General features: G+C 38.6%; 1 protein-coding gene across 1 annotated transcript in view; it reads right to left on the bottom strand.

Moving 5' to 3' along the window:
* LOC124168353 (collagen alpha-2(IV) chain) overlaps positions 1 to 19,899 on the bottom strand; it is a 237,250-nt gene that overhangs the window by 20,112 nt on the left and 197,239 nt on the right. The window contains exons 10-19 of the mRNA XM_046546550.1: positions 19,440 to 19,647; positions 18,095 to 18,189; positions 17,298 to 17,484; positions 15,920 to 16,116; positions 12,048 to 12,251; positions 10,547 to 10,715; positions 9,317 to 9,444; positions 6,552 to 6,714; positions 4,581 to 4,703; positions 177 to 329 (exon numbers count right to left, since the gene is read on the bottom strand). Of these exons, the coding sequence (XP_046402506.1) occupies positions 177 to 329; positions 4,581 to 4,703; positions 6,552 to 6,714; positions 9,317 to 9,444; positions 10,547 to 10,715; positions 12,048 to 12,251; positions 15,920 to 16,116; positions 17,298 to 17,484; positions 18,095 to 18,189; positions 19,440 to 19,647 (1,627 nt within the window). The remainder of the gene's footprint in view (positions 1 to 176; positions 330 to 4,580; positions 4,704 to 6,551; positions 6,715 to 9,316; positions 9,445 to 10,546; positions 10,716 to 12,047; positions 12,252 to 15,919; positions 16,117 to 17,297; positions 17,485 to 18,094; positions 18,190 to 19,439; positions 19,648 to 19,899) is intronic.

Raw genomic sequence — 19,899 nt, 5'->3', positions numbered from 1 at the left:
TTTCGTACGAGTATTTATTTAAAATAAAGTACATAAAGTTTTTGGTGTCTCTTCTAAAGGCTCAAGATGGTCGGGGTTGTAACACAGAAATTCCCCCCCCTGTAGCTAAGCCACTGTACTTGTAGGAATTCACATCAGCCTATACAGGCACCAAAAAGCCAGCCAGTGATGCTTACCTTTGAATCCATCCACGCCTGGTCGTCCTGGAGTTCCTTGTGAACCAGCTGGCCCCAGAGGCCCTGGTTCGCCCTTCTGACCCGATAGACCTGGGAGGCCATCCAATCCTGGGTTTCCTCTCTCACCCTTCTGCCCATCAAAGCCAGGAGCACCTGCCAAAGCCAATGTCAGTCAGCCACATTGCAAACTCATCAACACAACATGATTTTAAATCTACCAATGCATGGTTGTTGCAACATCACAAGGACAATCTTCAGGTCAATGCTAAGTGAAACTTATGCAAATGACCATCCATCCATTCAGATCAGACATAAACTAGCATTTAAAATTAACTCAACATGCCTGTCTGATAAAAATAAATCAAGAATGCCCAGCTATGGAGACATCTATTTGAGAAGATAAACAAAAACATTTTTCCTGTAGAGACAAATCTAAAGTTTGTTATATGGTGATAAATCCATTTTTTTAGATAAAAGTTTATCCCAATGCCATATTTATAAAGATAAATAATTTAAATAAATACTTCTCAAAATATTCCTCTTTAGTTTCTCAATTGAATTAAATATATCAAATTTAATTCAGTAAAATGCCATGCGCATCAACGTATTGCTAAATACAGAATGAAACAAATAAAAATTAGGTACATAGATGAAAACAGCATCACTCTAAAGCAGATTGTTCATGAAATTCTGAAGTCTAATAGAGACAATTTCTATGTATACCGGAATACCTATCCCTGACGGAAAGTTTTCTAGAATTTTGCGAACGCTATGTTTCCCGTCGCCTCAGCGAAATATAATGGCGAAATGAGCCGTTAAAAATCATCCCGTGCCAAAATTTTGGCTTCCAAGGTGGTCCAAAAAGATAGTCGTACTTCTAGTATGGACGTAAGTCGATGGTGATTCAACACGATGGTAAAAGCAGTATATGTTGTCTCATTCCGTGGGCTAACCCCACATCTGCGGGATGAAAGGAGGCGAGGGAAAGTTGCTTGCGTGGCACACTTATCAGAACTGACTAAACTTGTATCTCATTGTCAGTAGGTTTAAATGAAACATGATTGGAACTTGAATAGCTGTTAGCTTAACTTCGCTAGGTGGCAAGCGTTTATTTTTAACGGAACGGGAGTTAATACCCTCAGAGAATAACTCGCATCGTCAATCGTCATGCAATCATTGAAGTCAAATTCAAGACGTGAGTGATAAGGCAGTCCCTTTAAACCCAGGAATGGCTTAGCACCATTTAATCGAAATACAAAAAGCGTCCGGTGTTGTTATCAGATATGGGGAAGTACATTATTACGTGAAGATGAGTCACACGGCTTGTAAGTCGAAGGTACCGGCGCTGAATTCACGGAAGAATGCCAACAGAGAAGCAATATGTACCCGGTAGATTCATTCTACTGACGCTAAAATTTCATTGGAAAATGCTTTTTTAATGCGTAAAAATTATAAAGAGGGAAAATTGTTCCGGACTATTAATACTAGTAACACGTTATCTGTGGTGTTGCTTGTGAGTAAATAATATCATTAGGCTTCATTTTCTTGCCTACAAATGAGTAATTGAATCCGGGAAACATATTTTACGCAATTGAAAAGGATTTCATGCTCTTTTACCATAAAACCTCACATATGAGACTTTTTCTGGTTCCGGTTCTGGCTTAAATCAGAACTATACAAAGTGTATGACTAAGCGTTCTAAAAATAATGCGAAAACGTTATCCTGAAAACTATACTCCTCCTCAATACCAACTCTTGATTTTACACAGTGCCCATATTTCGGACCCTCCAACTGCGTAAAATCAAAGTTTTACTGTAAGTAATTGTCTGATATCCAGGAAAACTTATAATGGAATACCACAAAGTAAATCAAGAATTAGTGAATTTTTGTTAACGTTTCATTCAAGAAATTATCTTCTACACTCTTCTTTGACTTTAAGAAGAAAGGATGACACATTCACTAAAGAGATTTAAAAGCTGGTTCCAGTGCTCCAAAGATGAATATGTACAGTAGAACCTCGGTTATACGACCCTCAGTTATGCGATGACCTCACTTATACGCCGATTTTTTTTGGTCCGGTGAATAACCCCATATGAACCCATGTATTTCCAACCTCAGTTATGAAACTCTTCACCTATACGACGACCTCGGTTATGAAACGTATTTTTCCAGTCCAATGTGATAAAATACCTCACTTGTACGACTTGTCAGAGAACTGCTCTACGAGAAGATTGCGGTAGGCGCGCCGATTTTAGTCACAGGAGCGGGGGTAGTACGTGCTCATTACATAGATATGCCATTGAAGAATAATAAGTTTTAATAACGAGCGATGCTGTTTATTAGATATTAATATTAGCTGCAGTAGATGATCATTAATCCGGAATATCTATCTCTGACGGAAGATTGTCTAGTATTTTCCAAGGTTATGCTTCCCGTCGCCCCAGCGAAATAACACCTAAATGAGCCGTTAAAAATCCTAGAGTACCTAAATTTTGGCTTCCAAGGTCATTCAAAAAAGATTATCATATTTTGTAGTATGGACGTAAGCCGTTGGTGATTCAACACGATGGCAAAAACAGCATGCGTGGACTCATTCCGCGGGCTAATCCCTCATCCGCGGGACGAATTGAGCCGGAGGAAAGTTGCTTACGCGGCGCGCAGATCAAAACTGACCCAACTTGTATCTGCGGGTTTAAATGAAATATAGATTGACCTTGACTGCCTGGTGGCAAGCGTTTATTTTTTAACTGAACGAGAGTTAGTACGAATGCCCTCGGAGAATAACTCGCATCGTCAGTAGTAACGTAATCATTAAAGTCAAATTCAAAACGCGAGAGATAAAGCAGTTCCTTTCGACTCAGGAATGACTTATAACCATTATATCGAAGTAAAAAAACAGTCTGGTGTTGTTTTCAGATATGGGGAAGCAAAATATAAAGTGAAGATGAGTCACGCGGCTTGTGAGTCGAAGTTCCCGGCGCTGAATTCGCGGAAGAATGCCGGCAGAGAAGCTATACCCGGTAGATTCAATCTATTATTACTAAAATGTCATGGGAAAATTCTTTTTTTAGTGCGTAAACATTATTGAGAGGGGAGATTTTTCCGGGGTCTTAATCTATTTTTGTCCATTCATCACTGACAGCAGTTGCGCGATTATTTCAAATGCTCACTTAAAAGTTTTCTAAGCACCGGAAAAGTGAACTTAGTCACGGAATATCCGGGGTATCAGTGGCGTAACTAGGAATATGCTTTGGGGGTGACGGTAGTACCTGGGGGGCGGCTTCACCACCCACCCCTCCGAAGCAATGGGGATTCCCGTAAAATTAAAAAAATGGCATGCCTGTAAATATGTTCTACATCATTTTGGCACATAAAATTTAACATTTAGTAGATGCAGTTGCTGTTTATCAAAGCTAGACTTGATTTAAATTTTTTTTTAATTTTTCTGAGGCTTTGGAGAGGGATCCATCCCCTCATCCCCCAACCATAATTACGCCACTGCCAGGTGCTCCATATTATCTATGGCATGGTATTTAGAGGGAGAAAACTGACAGCTGGGGTCATTTGCGCCATGAGGTAAGAGAGGGAGCATAGAAACCCTGTGTTGAAATTAGCCAGGTTGTAACGATAGGCTTAACCAGGGCTTAATGTCCCATCTGCTGGACAGTGTGTTGCCCTGGAAGTTCCGTCCACACTACTCTCAAGCAGGGATAGAGCCATCTCTGAAAACTTTCTGCCTCTGCCATTAACCCAGGTCCATAGGGTGTGAAGCCTTCGTGATGCATTAGTGAAATTTTGCTCCCTAGTTATGGGGTTAATTTGGATGACTTTCCTTAGGTATTTCATTTCTTCAATCTCCAATCTGGGGTTTGCCTATAGGTGGTATGATGAATTTCCTGAAAACTGCTTTTAATGAGTCAACTTTTTTAAAAAATTGGCTTCTCTGTGAACATTTAGTGTCATCATTCCGAAATCTCTCCTGTGTGATAGCCTTGCAGCTTAGTACCAGAAATGCTAGTTGTTCAACCGTCGGTAAAGTTAATCAGGAATGTAAAATTATATTTCTCTTAAAGTAATACATCATCTGGGGTGTTAGTTTTGAGAAAATAAGATCATTAGGCTTCAATTTCTTGCCTCCAAATGAGTAATTGCATCCTGGAAACAAACCAGCCCCTATAGGAAAGGATTTCATGCTAAATACCAAAAAACCTCACATATGAAACTTCCTCACTTATGAAACTTTTTTTGGTTTTCCGCTGAAAGTTTCATAAGTGAGGTTCTACTGTATGTGATAGATTCAATGTGGTCAACAACATTGTGATTTTTTGTACATTAAGGCAAAGAGAAGATAATTTTATGAATTGAAAAGAGCAGCATGCACAGAGAACACAAAGTGCACTCACCTTTCACCCCAGGGATGCCATCCTTGCCAGGAATACCAGGGAGTCCCTTCTCTCCTTTGGGTCCATACGGGCCAGGAGGTCCAGGTGGACCCTCCACTGACCTTCCACTTCCTCCCTTTTCACCTGGAAGTACAATCATTTTACTCAAATTAGAAAAAATATACTGCAGCTAAACAGTGGCAGGGAACATCATACACTCCCATAGATTGAAGAGGAGGATGGCTATCTTCGGTGAAGGTAGAACATTTTTAATTTTCTCTAACGTACAGAATTATAACATTTCGTTTGAGAAATCGTTTGAGAGCTTTGAGTTAATATCATCAATATGACAGTGCATCTCACCCATTTTGAGATTAAGTGTTTCAGACTATTATAATCGCACATTTTCATCCAACCTTAACGATTTGATGTCCTCAAAAATCCAGTGTGTAAAATAAAATGTCAAAAAGGCTACATACAAAAAAAAAAAACTTTTCATGGTACCTGCAAAGTGCATCCAAAAAACTGTTTGCGTTGCCATAGTTCAGTTACTAAGGATTTGCAGCCCCATGTTTATGGACAAAATTGCTTAAAATTGTCTTCCCTACCACCTCCTGAAATATTGTAGATACCTTCTGAGACAACCTGTACCGTTCACTGGCAAAAGTTAACTTCAGAAATCATCAAAATTTTAGTCTGTTCAAATACTGAAGCAGCAGAGATAAATTTTTCAAGGATAGTTAACAGAAGAATGAGGGTCTTTTGATGAAAATATTCCCCATCACTCAGGTTACCATGTCTCATTACTATCTTTCTGACTGCTCTGAAGTATCGGAAGACACAATGAAGGAGTTGGCTATAATTGGCTGAACATGAGAAGAATGGAGGAATATCAAGAATTGATGACTCCAGATGTTAAAAAAGACACTCAATGGGAAACCTCCTGTGAAACTTAAAAAGACCTAGGGGGAAAAGGAAGATGAGAAATAAAGTAACCTACTTGGTCAATAATGATGGAGGAGAAAATTTAGGACTACCCATGGGTAAAAGTCCACAATTTAAGGATCCACAAATAGTGGCAAACACTCAAATTTTAAACAATCCACTACAATTATCCCTTACATTAGTTAGACACAACTACGAACCGATCAAACATGGGAATATCTGTATTTAGTGGTGTGATCAGCTGATAAAAAGATCAGGTATAAGCTGATTGTGTTCACAATTTATGGAAATCATCTTTTCCACGGTTTGCTGTTAAGCGTGCCTAAAATTCTGCTGTGTGAACATAAATTCCAAGTTTCCCACATCTTTGGGTACTATTTTTCCCAAGCAATGCCAGGTGGCTTGCTATAATCTATATACTTGATGCTTAAGGGTAAGCTTTCGTGATATCCTGGACGCTCTCAGAAGGCTTTGCCTATGGTGTAGGGGTAGTACCAAAAGAGAGAGAGAGAGAGAGCAGGAATGATCTTAATGTTGCCAAATGTACATTGCCGCCCTAGTTTGTCACTGAAAATGTGTGAGTCATGGGTGGCCACAGGTATTTTGGCCCCAGAGACAATATACCTACTCACTTGGAAGGTATTGAGGATAATCTTCTCACAAAAGCCCATTACATTGTCAGCTACCATGCTGAATGAGTTGCCGTTGGTGAAAGGCATACTTAAACAACATACAAGGAGAATGTGTGCGGTTTGGCAACACTGCTCCACAAACATATTCACAATGTTAACTTGACCAAGGTCTGAGAGCAACTGACTGGAGCCACGCCCACTAAGGGAAAGTCATGCGTTGAGATGCTTACCCTACCCTCACCTCCACTTGCTTTAGCCACAGCACCCACAAAGATAAAATGAACAAAGAATAGTATCTACTAAAAATTTAAGCAGACTTTAACCCAGGGGTATGAGAAATGGCAAAGAAGTGTAGGAAGACAATGGAAGGAGTGCCTAATTTAAAAAACCCCCAATACATAACGTGAGTACTAACCTTTCAATCCAGGTCTGCCAGCAAGTCCAATGGTGCCATCCTTACCAGGGTCTCCCGGGAAGCCCATGGGGCCATCCTTACCCTTCTCTCCTCTGGGACCAGGCAAGCCCCGAGGCCCAACAGGACCAGGAGGGCCTGGAGGTCCTGGGGGACCAAATTCACCCTGTAACAAGAATTCAACTATAGACAACCATAGAAAAAATTACGGCTAGAAATTGGAAATCTCCACTAATATCTAGGTGCATCTCCAAAAATTTTGTTTAAAACAAGATTCATGGACTTTGGAAGTGATTACATTAAACCGTAGGAAAAATCCCAGGAAGAAATTGGACATCTCCAGCAGGATCTAGCTGCATCTCCAAAAATGTTGTTAAAAACGTGATTCATGAACTTTGGAAGTGATTAAACTCGTGATTGTAGAACATTTTTTGGGTCCCTCACCCAGCTGATTTTCTGACTTAATTTTTGGAGCCTTCATAGAAAGTATTCTAAAAGGAATTGAATGATGGACATCGATGCATCTCCAAAAATGTTGTTTAAAAAGTGATTCATGAACTTTGGAAGTGATTTAGTAACTCGTGATTGTGGAACATTCAGGTCTTGTCTTCACTCGTTTCCTCCAACTTAACCTGTTTCATGCTAAATCTTATTGTATTCTAGTAGGTTCCTTCTAAATCTTGCTAGATCTAGTTGGATTATGCAGAAAATTCTAGCTGGAACTTTTGACAAGGAACAGCTGAGCAATGGCGGCAATAGAGCAAGGGAAAGGTAGGGTTTGCCTCATTTAATAACCGAGATATATTACTTGGCTCCATAAGGTCTAAATTTCACTAATTCACTAATTCTTCTTCTACTCTGTGGTATTTCAACTTAAGGTTTGCAGACTAATAAAATAGGGTGGTTTCCTATTATTTTTTTATTACCTATATCGAAAGGTTATTATTATTACTCCTGGAGTACGCATTTCACGCTCTTACATTTTTTAATGACGATATCTATTTTTCGCGATTAAAAGAAAAGGGAAAATTTTCTAGTGCGCAAAAATGTGACGGCTTAGTAGGAATGATGGGAAAAGTCCGTGTGACGTATTTCTAGTTCCTGCAGCTGCAAGGTGAGGTGACCTCGGGGCGAGGCTTTGAGCGCTGATACGACGCAGGCTGCTAGCAGGTAGCACAGTAACAGCATACACGTGATTGTATTCGCAATCCTACTGCTCCATGTAATATTTGGTTTCCGAAAACCCGTGTCTGCAAGATCACGGATGGAGAAAATTGGTTTGCATGAATGCTTCAAAACTGCTGCGCAACATTGGAAACTACATTGTCAGGCACCACGCTATGTAGTCGCATCTTGCGCAAGTTGCCCAGTATGCAACTGCTGCAGGAAGCAGTTCCATGATCACTGAATGCAATCACGCACTGTGATGTTTATTTAACATGAACACAGAGCTTCTGTGAAGGTGCTCGATCATCACATAGCGATTATAGGAAACCTGCACTGTTGGCAATTTGTCCACGCAGGCGAGTGCCTGGCTAAAATTCAGGCTATCTCTACTTCCACTTCCCTTGCTGCCTTCACTTTTACTATTTCCTTCCTCTCCAGTTTGACCTTGATTAGTTACGGCGTAAATATGTCCGAGTGCGACAAAATCTCCGGTTCCTTTGGGACATATTTAACCAAATGCGAGGTCATGGTAATAATAGCACATTTGAAATATGAAATATACAACTATAGACAACATATCTCTTATTTAGTTAACCATTGAAGAATCTTCTAAAATTAATCAAGAGTTTTTTTCCCCGCCGCTGATTGTAGTCTGCATGCTAGAGCAGATGTCCTAGTGAACTTGAAACATTCCTTCAGTAATCCCATATAAACAGTTATCCCATATAAACAATAATCCCATCGTAGCCTTGCATTAAAATGCAAATATATTGGTGCTTTTGCATCCGATTAATTTCTTTTTAAAGATCACGGAAAACATTGATGAAGTGTAAAACTCGTGCACTGATAAGCCGCAAAACAGATAAACCGCAGCCAGATAGTCGGGAGTCTGCTGTATTTAACCCTTAACCGGTGACGTGCGGTCTGAGAGACCCCTGCTTTTCTAAAATTATGAATATTTTCAAAATTAAGATTTCAAAATATCTATAATTTTCGTTAGCTTCATATTTTTGCATAACAAGGACATCCCACTCTTAAAATTTAACGTTCCTTTTATTAATTTCTGTAAATTTGCAATTGAACTCGATTAGCGGTCTGTGAGACCGCACGGCACTTACTAAGAATGCATCAAGAAAAGGAATAAGCGGGATAAATTTCATGGCTACTTACTACTTAGCCTTCCAACTTTAACATTTAAGGCCTTTTTTGAATCTGGCGAAATATTGATACATAAATATAATAATTATAACTCATGTGTTTTTGGTATCAGTTTTTTGATCCTGCTTCAAATCACAATTTTTTATGTCAAATTAATTCGTATTGGGAGTGTAAAAATTTTAATATAAGTTTTAAAATAGTTAAGCATTCAAAGAAAAATTAAACAAAACAATAAAAATGGCATAGCAATATTTTATGAATTTTTGATTTGTTGCGGTCTCCCAGACCGCACGTCACTGGTAGTGTAACAAGAATTGCACATCACTGGTTAAGGGTTAAATTCCATTGGTATTTCTTGAAAGAAACACTTCAAATTGGTGACACTAAGAGTGTTACATAAGTGGGTGCCCAATGGGTGTCTAATCAAAAGAGGTAGAACTCACCGCGAAGCCCATCTGTCCTTTATCTCCTTTGTATCCTGGTTCTCCTTTGTCGCCTCTCTCACCCTTGGCACCATCGAAGCCAGGAGGGCCAATTGTTAAATTCTCAGGATCATATTTACAAGCTTCACCTGAGCACAAAGAGGATCAAAGGAACACAATCACACATTAAATCATACATAGAATATATAAACAGAATGAGACAAGCAGGGCGTCGCGAGGGCGGGGCAACCAGGGTATTTTGCCCTGGGCGCAGCAAGTTGGGGGCGCACCGTGCTCGCCGACTAAATTTTTTTTAAATTTTTACTAACAACGTTATCCGCTTTGTGGCGCTCTCAGCTCTCTTCAACACAACGAAAGAGCTCCTTTACTGTCATAATCAATGAAATATCTTTATTATGAAAATGTTTTCAATTATATTTTCAAATCTCATGATTGCAGATATAACAATGTTATGGAATGGGGGGGGGCACGATCCCAGTTTGCCCCGGGCACCAGATCAGCTAGTAACGGGCCTGGAGACAAGTGTATAACCTAGATGACTAAAATAAAGCCTCAAAGAAAAATTCCAAAAATAAAGCTCCATTGCAAACCCAAAAAATGCAATTCAATACCAAAGTTTTCAAACCTTATTCCTTTATTAATTTTATTTTAATTACATTGTATTTTCTTTAGAGTAACTTTGTTCTGCATTATTTATGTATCCAAAGTTCATGCAAAAGACATTTTTTGCTATGGAACAATATGCACAGCATTATGATTGTATTTCTAAAGGCCATCCCTCCAACAGGCAACATGCAGCCTCTGGGGTCACCTGAAGCTCCAAAATTGGTTTTGTGTCCATGGTATTTAAATGTTTAAATTGTTTAATGAGCTATAAATATGTTATCATAATTATTATTTTAAAATATACATAGGCTCATAAAAATGTAATGACACTGAAATAATAACATTTATTTTTCAGGCCATGTAAACATCTCCTAATGTTATCAACTAGTTCAACTTTAACAATGCAAAAAAATTACTTGCAAATAAATGAAAAAAATAGCTAATTGATCATTTTTCCCCAACAAGCAACATTTTATTCAGTTGCCCTCGGCATATCTTGCAATTACCAGACAAGATTAGCACTTAGAGCGATAAATGTAGTTCGGAGATGATTTATTCACAATTCACTGACTCACATTCAAGGTGCTGTTTTGCTGTAAGTATCAAGTAAGAGTGTGCACTTACCATCTCTACCCCTGTCTCCCTTCTCTCCCTTGGAACCATCATAGCCTCGAGGCCCTATTAACCCTTGCAGCCCTGGCTCTCCCTTCACGCTCCGACCTGGCTCACCCTTGGCCCCTGGGATACCATGTGAACCCGGTACTCCGTCCATGCCATCAAAACCTCTCAAGCCCTGCAAAGGATAATCATGTGCTCATACCCATGTACCCTTTTCCTCAGACACCTTCAAACTTCTGGGCTGCATTTCATAGTACTCTTATAATTACAGTCCTTAGGCATCTAGCCACAATGCCATACACTATTCTAGACACATTATTTACACATTTGTTTCATCCATATCAATAATAAAGAATTATCACTCACAAATAAAATTTCTAGCCATAGCATTGCACAAATCTACAATAAGCTACCCAATCATCTTAATACAATAGAGAAAGTGAGTTCGATTAGAAAAAGTCAGAGCCCATCTCATAAATAACCCGCACTACTCCCTAACTGAATACTTAAGTGAAAAAAACATTACTAAAAACTATTCAATGATATCTAATTACTTACTGTACATAATATTTATAACTGTTGCTGTATATTGACAAACTTATGAATATTTGGTAGAACTTGACCATACTAATGTCCATTATGCAATCTAACATGAATGTTATGCAGGTAATGCTTATAAGCTTTTTAATTTTTCCTCCTCTTTTATCTAACCACTCTTGATCTGCCCTGTGTCTACAATTAGACTCACGAGGCCAATAAAGTTTGATTTATTTATTTATAGCACTTTTGATTGAAACCAAAATTACTGCACTCTAAAAATATACAATAGTATAAAGAAATAACATTACATCATCGCTACATATTAAATTATATAATATAAACAATTTTTATTAAAACCTTTATACACCAGGACTAGCTTTGGATTTGGCAGGATTAGCATTCAAAACTCCTACCCTGCTGTGTCCTCATAATCTGTGCCAATTCCTGGGGAGGATTATTGCTCAAATTCACAGAACATATCCATGTAGGTAGGTACCTAACAGCTGGGAGGGGTATTTTACCCAATAAGAAAACCCTTGATTTGGAATTGAGGACAATAATAAAATTCCCCACTTAGTGTTCATGTCCTGTACCGTCATTACAAAATTAAAGTCCTATTAAACCAGGATAGAATGAAACAAAATTACTTACATAGAACACCTTTTAACAATGTTCTTAAGTGCCATGTCCAAGATAAAATGATACCTGGATCCATCAAAATGTTTTCAAGAAGTATCTGAACTAGATTTTGAATTGATTTTGCAAACTTGACATTTGGCCCTTTTTTATACCAACTTGAGACATTTTTATTTACCATTATCTAGGAATCTTGCTATATACCAAATATCACCAAAGGTAAATCTAGATCAGTTTACTAGCACATGAGCAATCGCCGGCATGTCACCGCAAAAACACTGGCATGAATGTAAATGATTTAGGTGGCACTATAGCTCTTTCTTCTCCTTACCTTCTCTCCAGGTGGACCTGGCAGTCCTGGTAGTCCTTCAAGTCCCGGAGGTCCAACAGGCCCTGCGTTCCCCTTTGGCCCAACTGGTCCCGGATAGCCTGGGTCACCTTTCGGACCAGGCGGGCCAAAATGGAGGTCCGTAATAATGGCAGGTTCACCTTTCGGTCCCATAGGTCCAGGGAGACCTGAGCTACCAGGTTGTCCCTGCAGATGGAAAAAATCACCACCACATTATATTACTGGTATATATGAAAGAGGAAATTATTCCATGTGGATAATATTAGGACAGTCAGTGAGCGACATAATCCTTTAATCCCACACAAACAAAAATTTACAAACATGAAAACTCAAGTATGTAATATAATGGCTGCTCCCAAAAAAAATTGATCAATATGGAGAAATACAGAATAAATATGGACTCAGCCAAATTTCATCCTCTTAAGAGTGAAATCAAAGAGTTCTTATTAGTATTCCTATTTTATTGAATAACATAAATGGACAAAATGGGTTAAAAAGTCTCTAGAAAAACGTAATGATAGGATAAAAAAACATTGCTGATACTTGCTCTACGCATTGCAGAGAATAGCACATATTTAGTTCATTTGATTATGAAAATACATGGAATATTAATTAGTACATATCATCATCATCAATCATAATACAGTAAAACCTCTTTAAATCGTAATGGAGGGGACCAAAATTTGGGCAATTTGATGTATGGAGGTTCACTATAGAGAGGTTTGCATGATATGCACCATTTTTTCATATCCCTTGGAAATGAAATGTACTATGTACTCTCTTTTAAATCATTATGTATATATGTGTTTAAACAAACATGCATGCATTAGTGAACATATATATATTATTTAATTATAACAGAAAGTGAGCACTGTCGCATGATTTTTACAATGATTCTAGAGTAAACAATGTGATCTCTCTTAATTCAATAGTCACTTAAAATGATTAGGAAAGTTGGATACCTTTTTTCTTATTTACTGTTAGGTATACTCTCATATGAAACAAAATGGCCACAACTAATGGTTAACGTGAAAATTACCGCATAGTTCTAAAGATAGAGAGTTCATAGATCTAAAAGGTGTATGTAAAAGGTGTAAGAAAAAAAAATAAGGGTGAAACATTTATCGCTGAAAATGTCATTCCATGTATGTAATCGCAGGTGCATTAATGGTCTCTAGTTGTCTCAGTACGATTTGCAGAGGTAGTTAGGCTGTCTCGGGGGTGTCTCCTTGGTATGATACGTGGAGGTTTTACAATATAAAGAGGTTCACTACAAAGAGGTTTGTCTATAAATTTACAAGTACATCTGACGGGACCTTAGGGGTGGTATGAAGTATGGAGGTTTATGATGTAAAGAGGTTCACTACATAGAGGTTTTACTGTATTGGTTTGACACAGTCCTTCACTCAATCTTCCCATTGGTTAATCTTTAAAGACCTACATAATTCTTCTTCCTTACTTAGTCAGCGGGAATGTTTTTAAACATTTTGCACGATAACTGCAGGAAAAATGTTTTTAAACGTTTGACCATTGCTTGACTACCTACTTCAGTTTCCAATAAAATTTTTATTGCCACCTGGGTTGAGCCCAAGGGCATTTTCCCTCACCGTAGGGATTGCTAACGTGGCTTACCTCTCCCTGGCCATCCCAGAAAAACAAAATATTTAAATATTCCGCCAGTGACGTGGCCAGGAGTTTCATTTGGGGGGAGGGGGGAGTGAACAATGTTACAAGAAGTAATCGCGATTGTACCTGTAATTTCACTGATTAATTTCTAACCCTCTTAGTGCTATCCTTCTTCCTGGGGTACTGGCAAGAAATGCAGAGGGGATTTTCATAAAATGTAGCAACTAGGAAAAAAAATACAAAGCTATTTTATAATAATGGACTACGTAAGAGCTGACATATCAGCCTACCGCACTAAAAAGTAACCTGTAGACTCGAAATAGACAGATTTTTTAAGTCTACAATTTTTTGTGCGCTCTCACCTACTGAAAACGCCAATAAATTAGCAGCAGAACACTACTTAACAAAGAGTTATACATAATTTCCAAAAAAAAATCTTATAAGAATTCCTTAAAGAATTATCAATTACCAACATAAGCTATGGTGACTCAAACGCCTGCCGGACAAAACCTGAAAGGTATGCAACCCACACAAATAAAATCCTATAAGTTTCTGTAGGACTTATAAGAAATTTCTTATAGGAGAGGGTTAAAGTCAGTAACTTATACAGTGAGTCCTCGTTCTACGTCACCCCGTTTAACGTCATTTCGCGATAACGTCACGAAAATTTTGAGACCATCATTCGTTTATCGCACCTTCGCTTCGCGATAACGTCAGGGCTTTTAAATTTCGCACGAGAAAAACACGCGAAGCGGCGGGCGTTGAAGGTTGTTCGTTTTGTGGGCGGTAATACAGTCAGTCTAAACGAAGTGTAAAACGGTGTGTTTATTGTTAATTGCGATTACGATTTTAGCAAATTTTCTGCAAAATGAATTCTTAGGTAGCTGCGCAAGGTTATACTTGACATAATGGTTTTTGGAACCAAAAAATTGATTTCAAGGAATTTTTCCGTGTAGAACTCGGGAGTTTTTGCCGTCACTTTTTTCGGCGTGTTCACTATAATTTTGGTTCCTGTAACTGCGACGATGTTTCAGCGATGATGATGCCCAGGCGACGCTCGCCCGGGCGACCACCATAGCGAAGCCGAAAAGCAAATGCGGGAAGATACAAAAATGGAGAAGGATTTACGTCACTGCTGATATTGTCGTCGATGAAGACAGGAACTCGTATTTATGCCATAGCTTGGCATTCCCATCGTAAAAAATGCCCCAGATATGATACGCTAAAATTTTTTCACGTAGGAATTGTGAGGTCCAGGACCCGATATTCACTTTTTACATTGTTTCTAATGGGATATTATGCTTTGATTAACGTCATTTCGTTTATCGTCACATTTTTCAGGAACGGTAAGTGACGTTAAACGAGGACTCACGGTACTTGTAATTGATTACATTTTGTATGAAATAACCTTAATTAAGCCCAATTACTATTTCTCAGTACTTTAACCCTTTTAGTGCAGCGGGCTGATGTATCGGCTCTTACGTAGTCCATTATTTAATTTGCTATAACTTATTTCAGTTAAGGTAAAAATATTTTGTCAATATTAACCAGTTTAACCCTTGGGCTGCGAGAGTTTATGATTTTAGCTTCAAGCCAGTAAAGAGGAGACCCACTGTGCATGAAGCACCCCCACTGCCACACAGGCTGGTCTGTTAGAATTAAGCCCCTTAGCGATCCTTATGGTAAGAGAAAGTGCCCAAGTGAAAGCCAATATCCAGCTAGCAATAAAAATTTTGAGTAAGTTCGGCATTCAATGAGCAAAGCACATAAAAAGTTCCCACCACAAGGGTTAACCTTGATAATTAAAAAAAAACCTTTTATGGATACGTAATAAAATAGCTTTGTATCTTTTTCTAGTTGCTACATTTTATGAAAATACCCTCCACATTTCTTGACAGTTGGTACCCCAGGAAGAAGGATAGTTAAGACGGTTAACCAACACTGTAGATTTATGATGATGATGCAGTTCTCACGTAATGCATGTTTGTCAGCATTGAACACTGACTCCAAAACCTTCGGGTGCTCTCCATTCATCGACACACATTGACACAAGTCGCCTTTCGTTGTGGTTTCCGTGTTCCATTCTACGTGTGTTGCAGGCTCTTGTGACACAAGTCAAAAAACTATTACGCGCCGGAATTGGAGAGTTATAAACAGTTTCCATGAGTCGATGCGTGGGTCGCATGAATGAAAAGCACTTGTTTTCTTGAGAGCTTGTTTTCACTCACCTCCTTGCCAGGGGGTCCCATCTCACCAGGCATACCAACGAGCCCTGGCTCTCCGGGATAGCCCCTCTCTCCAGGCGGGCCCCTCTCCCCTGAGATGCCAGCCAATCCGTGTAATCCAGCCTCTCCCTTCTCACCCTTGGCTCCTGGGTAGCAATCCGAGCACTTGCCTCCAGCCTCACCCTTCTCACCAGGGATTCCTGCGAGAGAGGAAAAGAGACATGTCTAATGCCACCCATCTTGAGGCACCCTCTTTATCTGAACTATTGCATTTCATTTGAATGAAATCACAGCTGGGATGAGAGTGGCATGGAAAGACTTCATTGTTGATCCAGGGGTGGATTTAGGGGATTTTAATTATTTGGGATATTAATATTGAATGAAATAGTCTTATAGGGCACATTGTAAACCTCTTTTTCAGAGACTGGGAATTCAAACTTTTCATTCCGTGTATATTTATAATGCCGTGCTGTATACTAAGAAACACCTTACTGATTTTAAAACTAATAAATTTTATCATTCATACATGACAAGGAGTTGTGATGATGTGCATGTTTCAATGTCAAATCTAAGTGCAACTTCGAAAGGGCCTCATGCAATGTGTGTAAGGTTATATAATGGTCTGCCACTAAATATAAAAAAGGAAGAAAGATTTTCCGTGTTCAAACAAAAAGTTAGCTCTTATCTTCAAGATAAATGTTTTTACTCAGTGAATGAATATCTGGCATCTATACATTGATCATATTTGTGTATATATATTTTTTTCATGACGTGCCCTATGTACTCACTTTGGTATTTGTATCTTTTGGGCAAATAAACTATTCTATTCTATTCTATTGGGATTTTAATTTAGGGGATACTAATTATTGACTATGACTGTTCAAGGGTTAGTGTTAGGGTGCAAAGTGTCAACAAAAAAGAGAGCAATGATTTAGCAATGACGTATTCTATCCAATCTCTGAGAACTTTGCATATATAGGGATGACATTAATGACTGTAGTACCTTGATATGCTATAAAAGATAAATTAACATAGCGTGAACATGGGCTTCACAATTGCTCTGAAATTCACAGCAAGGTCTAATTGATGAATTTTAGCTACATCTTGTGGTTTTTATTATTTATTCTTGAGAAGTAACAGTAAATAATGAAATAATACAGTGGAAAATCAAAAGATGGAAAAATATGGCTCTTTAAATGTGGACAATAACAAATTTAGTAGTAAAAAAACTGTGGAATGAGTCCTTTTTGGAGCCATAATGCAATCAATATGTACATTCATTGGTAGGTGATGTGTACGCATTGAATTATAGCCAATTTTTTTTTAATTTTGGAGGTGTTAACAATGAAAATGTGAGCAGTTCAAAAAATGACTGATTCACCAGAGAATCCCGGCTGTCCCGGTCTTCCTGCCACTCCAGGCTCTCCCCTCAGTCCAGGAGGTCCTGGTGGCCCTGGAATACCCTGCATCGAGTCACCAGGGGAACCCCTGGGCCCTGTGTAGCCTATCTCTCCTTTCTGACCCTTTTCGCCATCCCTGCCAGGTGATCCATCAAGTCCCTTGGGGCCCTGTGAGAAGAAAAACAAGCCCCTTTAAATTTTACATCAATTAAAATATAATTGATTGTAGGTCACTGTATTTCATAGTTTCAGGGTGTTATGATATATACAAATTTGTTGTTATGACTCAATTGTTCTCATTTCTTTAAGGGCCCCCGCGCACTGGCAACTTTTATAAAGCAACTATTTAGTTGCCTTGAGGACTTTAGAAATACACAGCATTGACTGCGTCCAGACCTATTCCAAGGGTGAGTAAACTGTTGCTGGCAGGAGTAGACCACATGTGTTTTTATCAATGAAATAGTTGCTTTGAAAAAGTTATCAGAGCGCGGGGACCCTGAATGATCACAGTGCCACCATTGGATTTTGGTAGCCATTTTTCGAGCTAATCTCATTATTTCATTTTAAATTCCGAATAATAATCAAGACACAGTTAAAACAGTCATAATATGTATAAGTGGTAGAATATTGCATTGTCATCGGATTGTTAGTTATCCTGAAATTTCAGCTTGATAACTAATTTGGAAAGTGGGTTAGAATTGAGTAGCAAGATTTATCCTTGACAAGATGACAAACGGCAAAGAAAGTGTATAAAAATATTTTAAAAAGCACAGCTCACCACAATGGAGAGGCCCTTCTCTCCCTGCAACCCTCTGGGCCCTGGAGGACCCTGGGGGCCAGTGAAACCTCGCGGACCAGTCTCACCAGGAAAGCCTGCACAAGTAATTAGAACATGGAATTAGAGAAATCGGATATGGAATCAAAAAAATATGACAAAAGATTCAAGCATGACTGCAGTTATGTATCGCACTCAAAAACCCGCACATTAGAAAAGGCCAATCAGCATTGCCAGGACACATGCAAATTATTTACAAAGAGGGGACACACTTTTTACGTAGGAAAGAAGATTCTTCAATTATTTGATGATGCAACAGTTCAAAGGACATTTACACAGAATGCATCTTTACCAAAAACTACAGTGGTCACTGATTTGTTGCATACATTCATATCATTACTATACACAGCTCAGAAGGAACTGAAAATATGTATGTACTTGATCTAACATAGGAGAGCTATACTTGAGTCATTCACTTTTGCAAGTGATAGCAGACTATATATCTTTCTTTTCTTTCTATTCTTCCAACGACTTTATTTCAAAATTATGGTAAAGCATTGAATCCAGCTGAAGGCATTTACCAGTAAAAATAATACCCAATCAGTCAAGGCATCCATTACATTAGCTTTATAGTTCATTTCTAATTGGAAGTGTATTCAGTGATCTGTAAGCAGTTTTCATCAGTCATTCATAGTTATATTACTATATTTTGTTAATTTTTATAGTACAAAAGACACCATAGAATACTTGGATCGTCAATCATAGTTCACATGCAATGAGGCAGAAATGCATATTTGAAAATGAAAATGCATGTCTAAATTTCTAAACATGGTGTTTATTCTACAAGTCTGAAGCAGTTATATTCATATCCATTGGTGGATTTAGGGGTAGATAGGGGCATGTGCCTCCCCCAGACACTTAAAAAAATGACAAGAATTTTAATACGATTATCACTACGTTTGTTTTATTTTGTGTATCACGGAGTCTCAATCATTTTATTTAATATTAATAACCTCCATATCAAAATATAGAGAATATTTTCAACAGTAATTGTTATATTTTGTTTTTAATCTCAAGTATGAGAAGACCTGTCAGACCCTTGAGCCTCCCCAAGAAAAAAATCCTTGACCTACCCCTGTTCATATCCATCTGCAAATTTTTCAGATAATGGAATTAAAAAAAAATGAAAGAAATGAAATCATTCCTATAATGATATCATAATATCATATTATTTTCAAAATAAAATTGACTAAAATCCTGTAGTGAAAGCCACACTTTGGAGAAGAATAAAGCTCAACAGTGTTAGTCTTCTGCCAAACTGAATTGTTGGCAGTAAGTATTCCCTTACCAGGTTGGCCGCCATCTCCCTTCACTCCCTTCACGCCGGGGAATCCTTCTGGTCCAGGATTTCCAGGAACTCCAGGCCCTCCAGCTGGGCCAGGAGGTCCACGGGGACCCTGGGGCCCTGGGTAGCCATCAAGTCCTTTAGGCCCTGCTGCTCCTGGGAAACCTCTGGGGCCCTGTGGCCCAGGGATGCCCGGTCTACCCTTACCACCCTGCAATGCAACATCAATCATATCAATTGCATTCGAGAATCAAAAAACAACAGTAAGCCTGGTAGGAAATCAAAGGGGGAGACCAAGACAGTTGAACTTGAGAATCAAGGGAAATGATTCCCGAGCTCCCTTATCAATGGGAAACTAAATTCAGTTTTCACTTAAAGTTTTTTAAAATTACAATTTGCTTTTATTCAAAATTATTCCAGCATCAAAGTAGCCGATAAACTGGGGGCATTAAGTACTTGATGA

The sequence above is a fragment of the Ischnura elegans genome, chromosome 11 (assembly GCF_921293095.1).
Source record: "Ischnura elegans chromosome 11, ioIscEleg1.1, whole genome shotgun sequence".
Classification (NCBI taxonomy): domain Eukaryota; kingdom Metazoa; phylum Arthropoda; class Insecta; order Odonata; family Coenagrionidae; genus Ischnura; species Ischnura elegans.
This window is presented reverse-complemented; position numbering and strand designations above follow the sequence as displayed.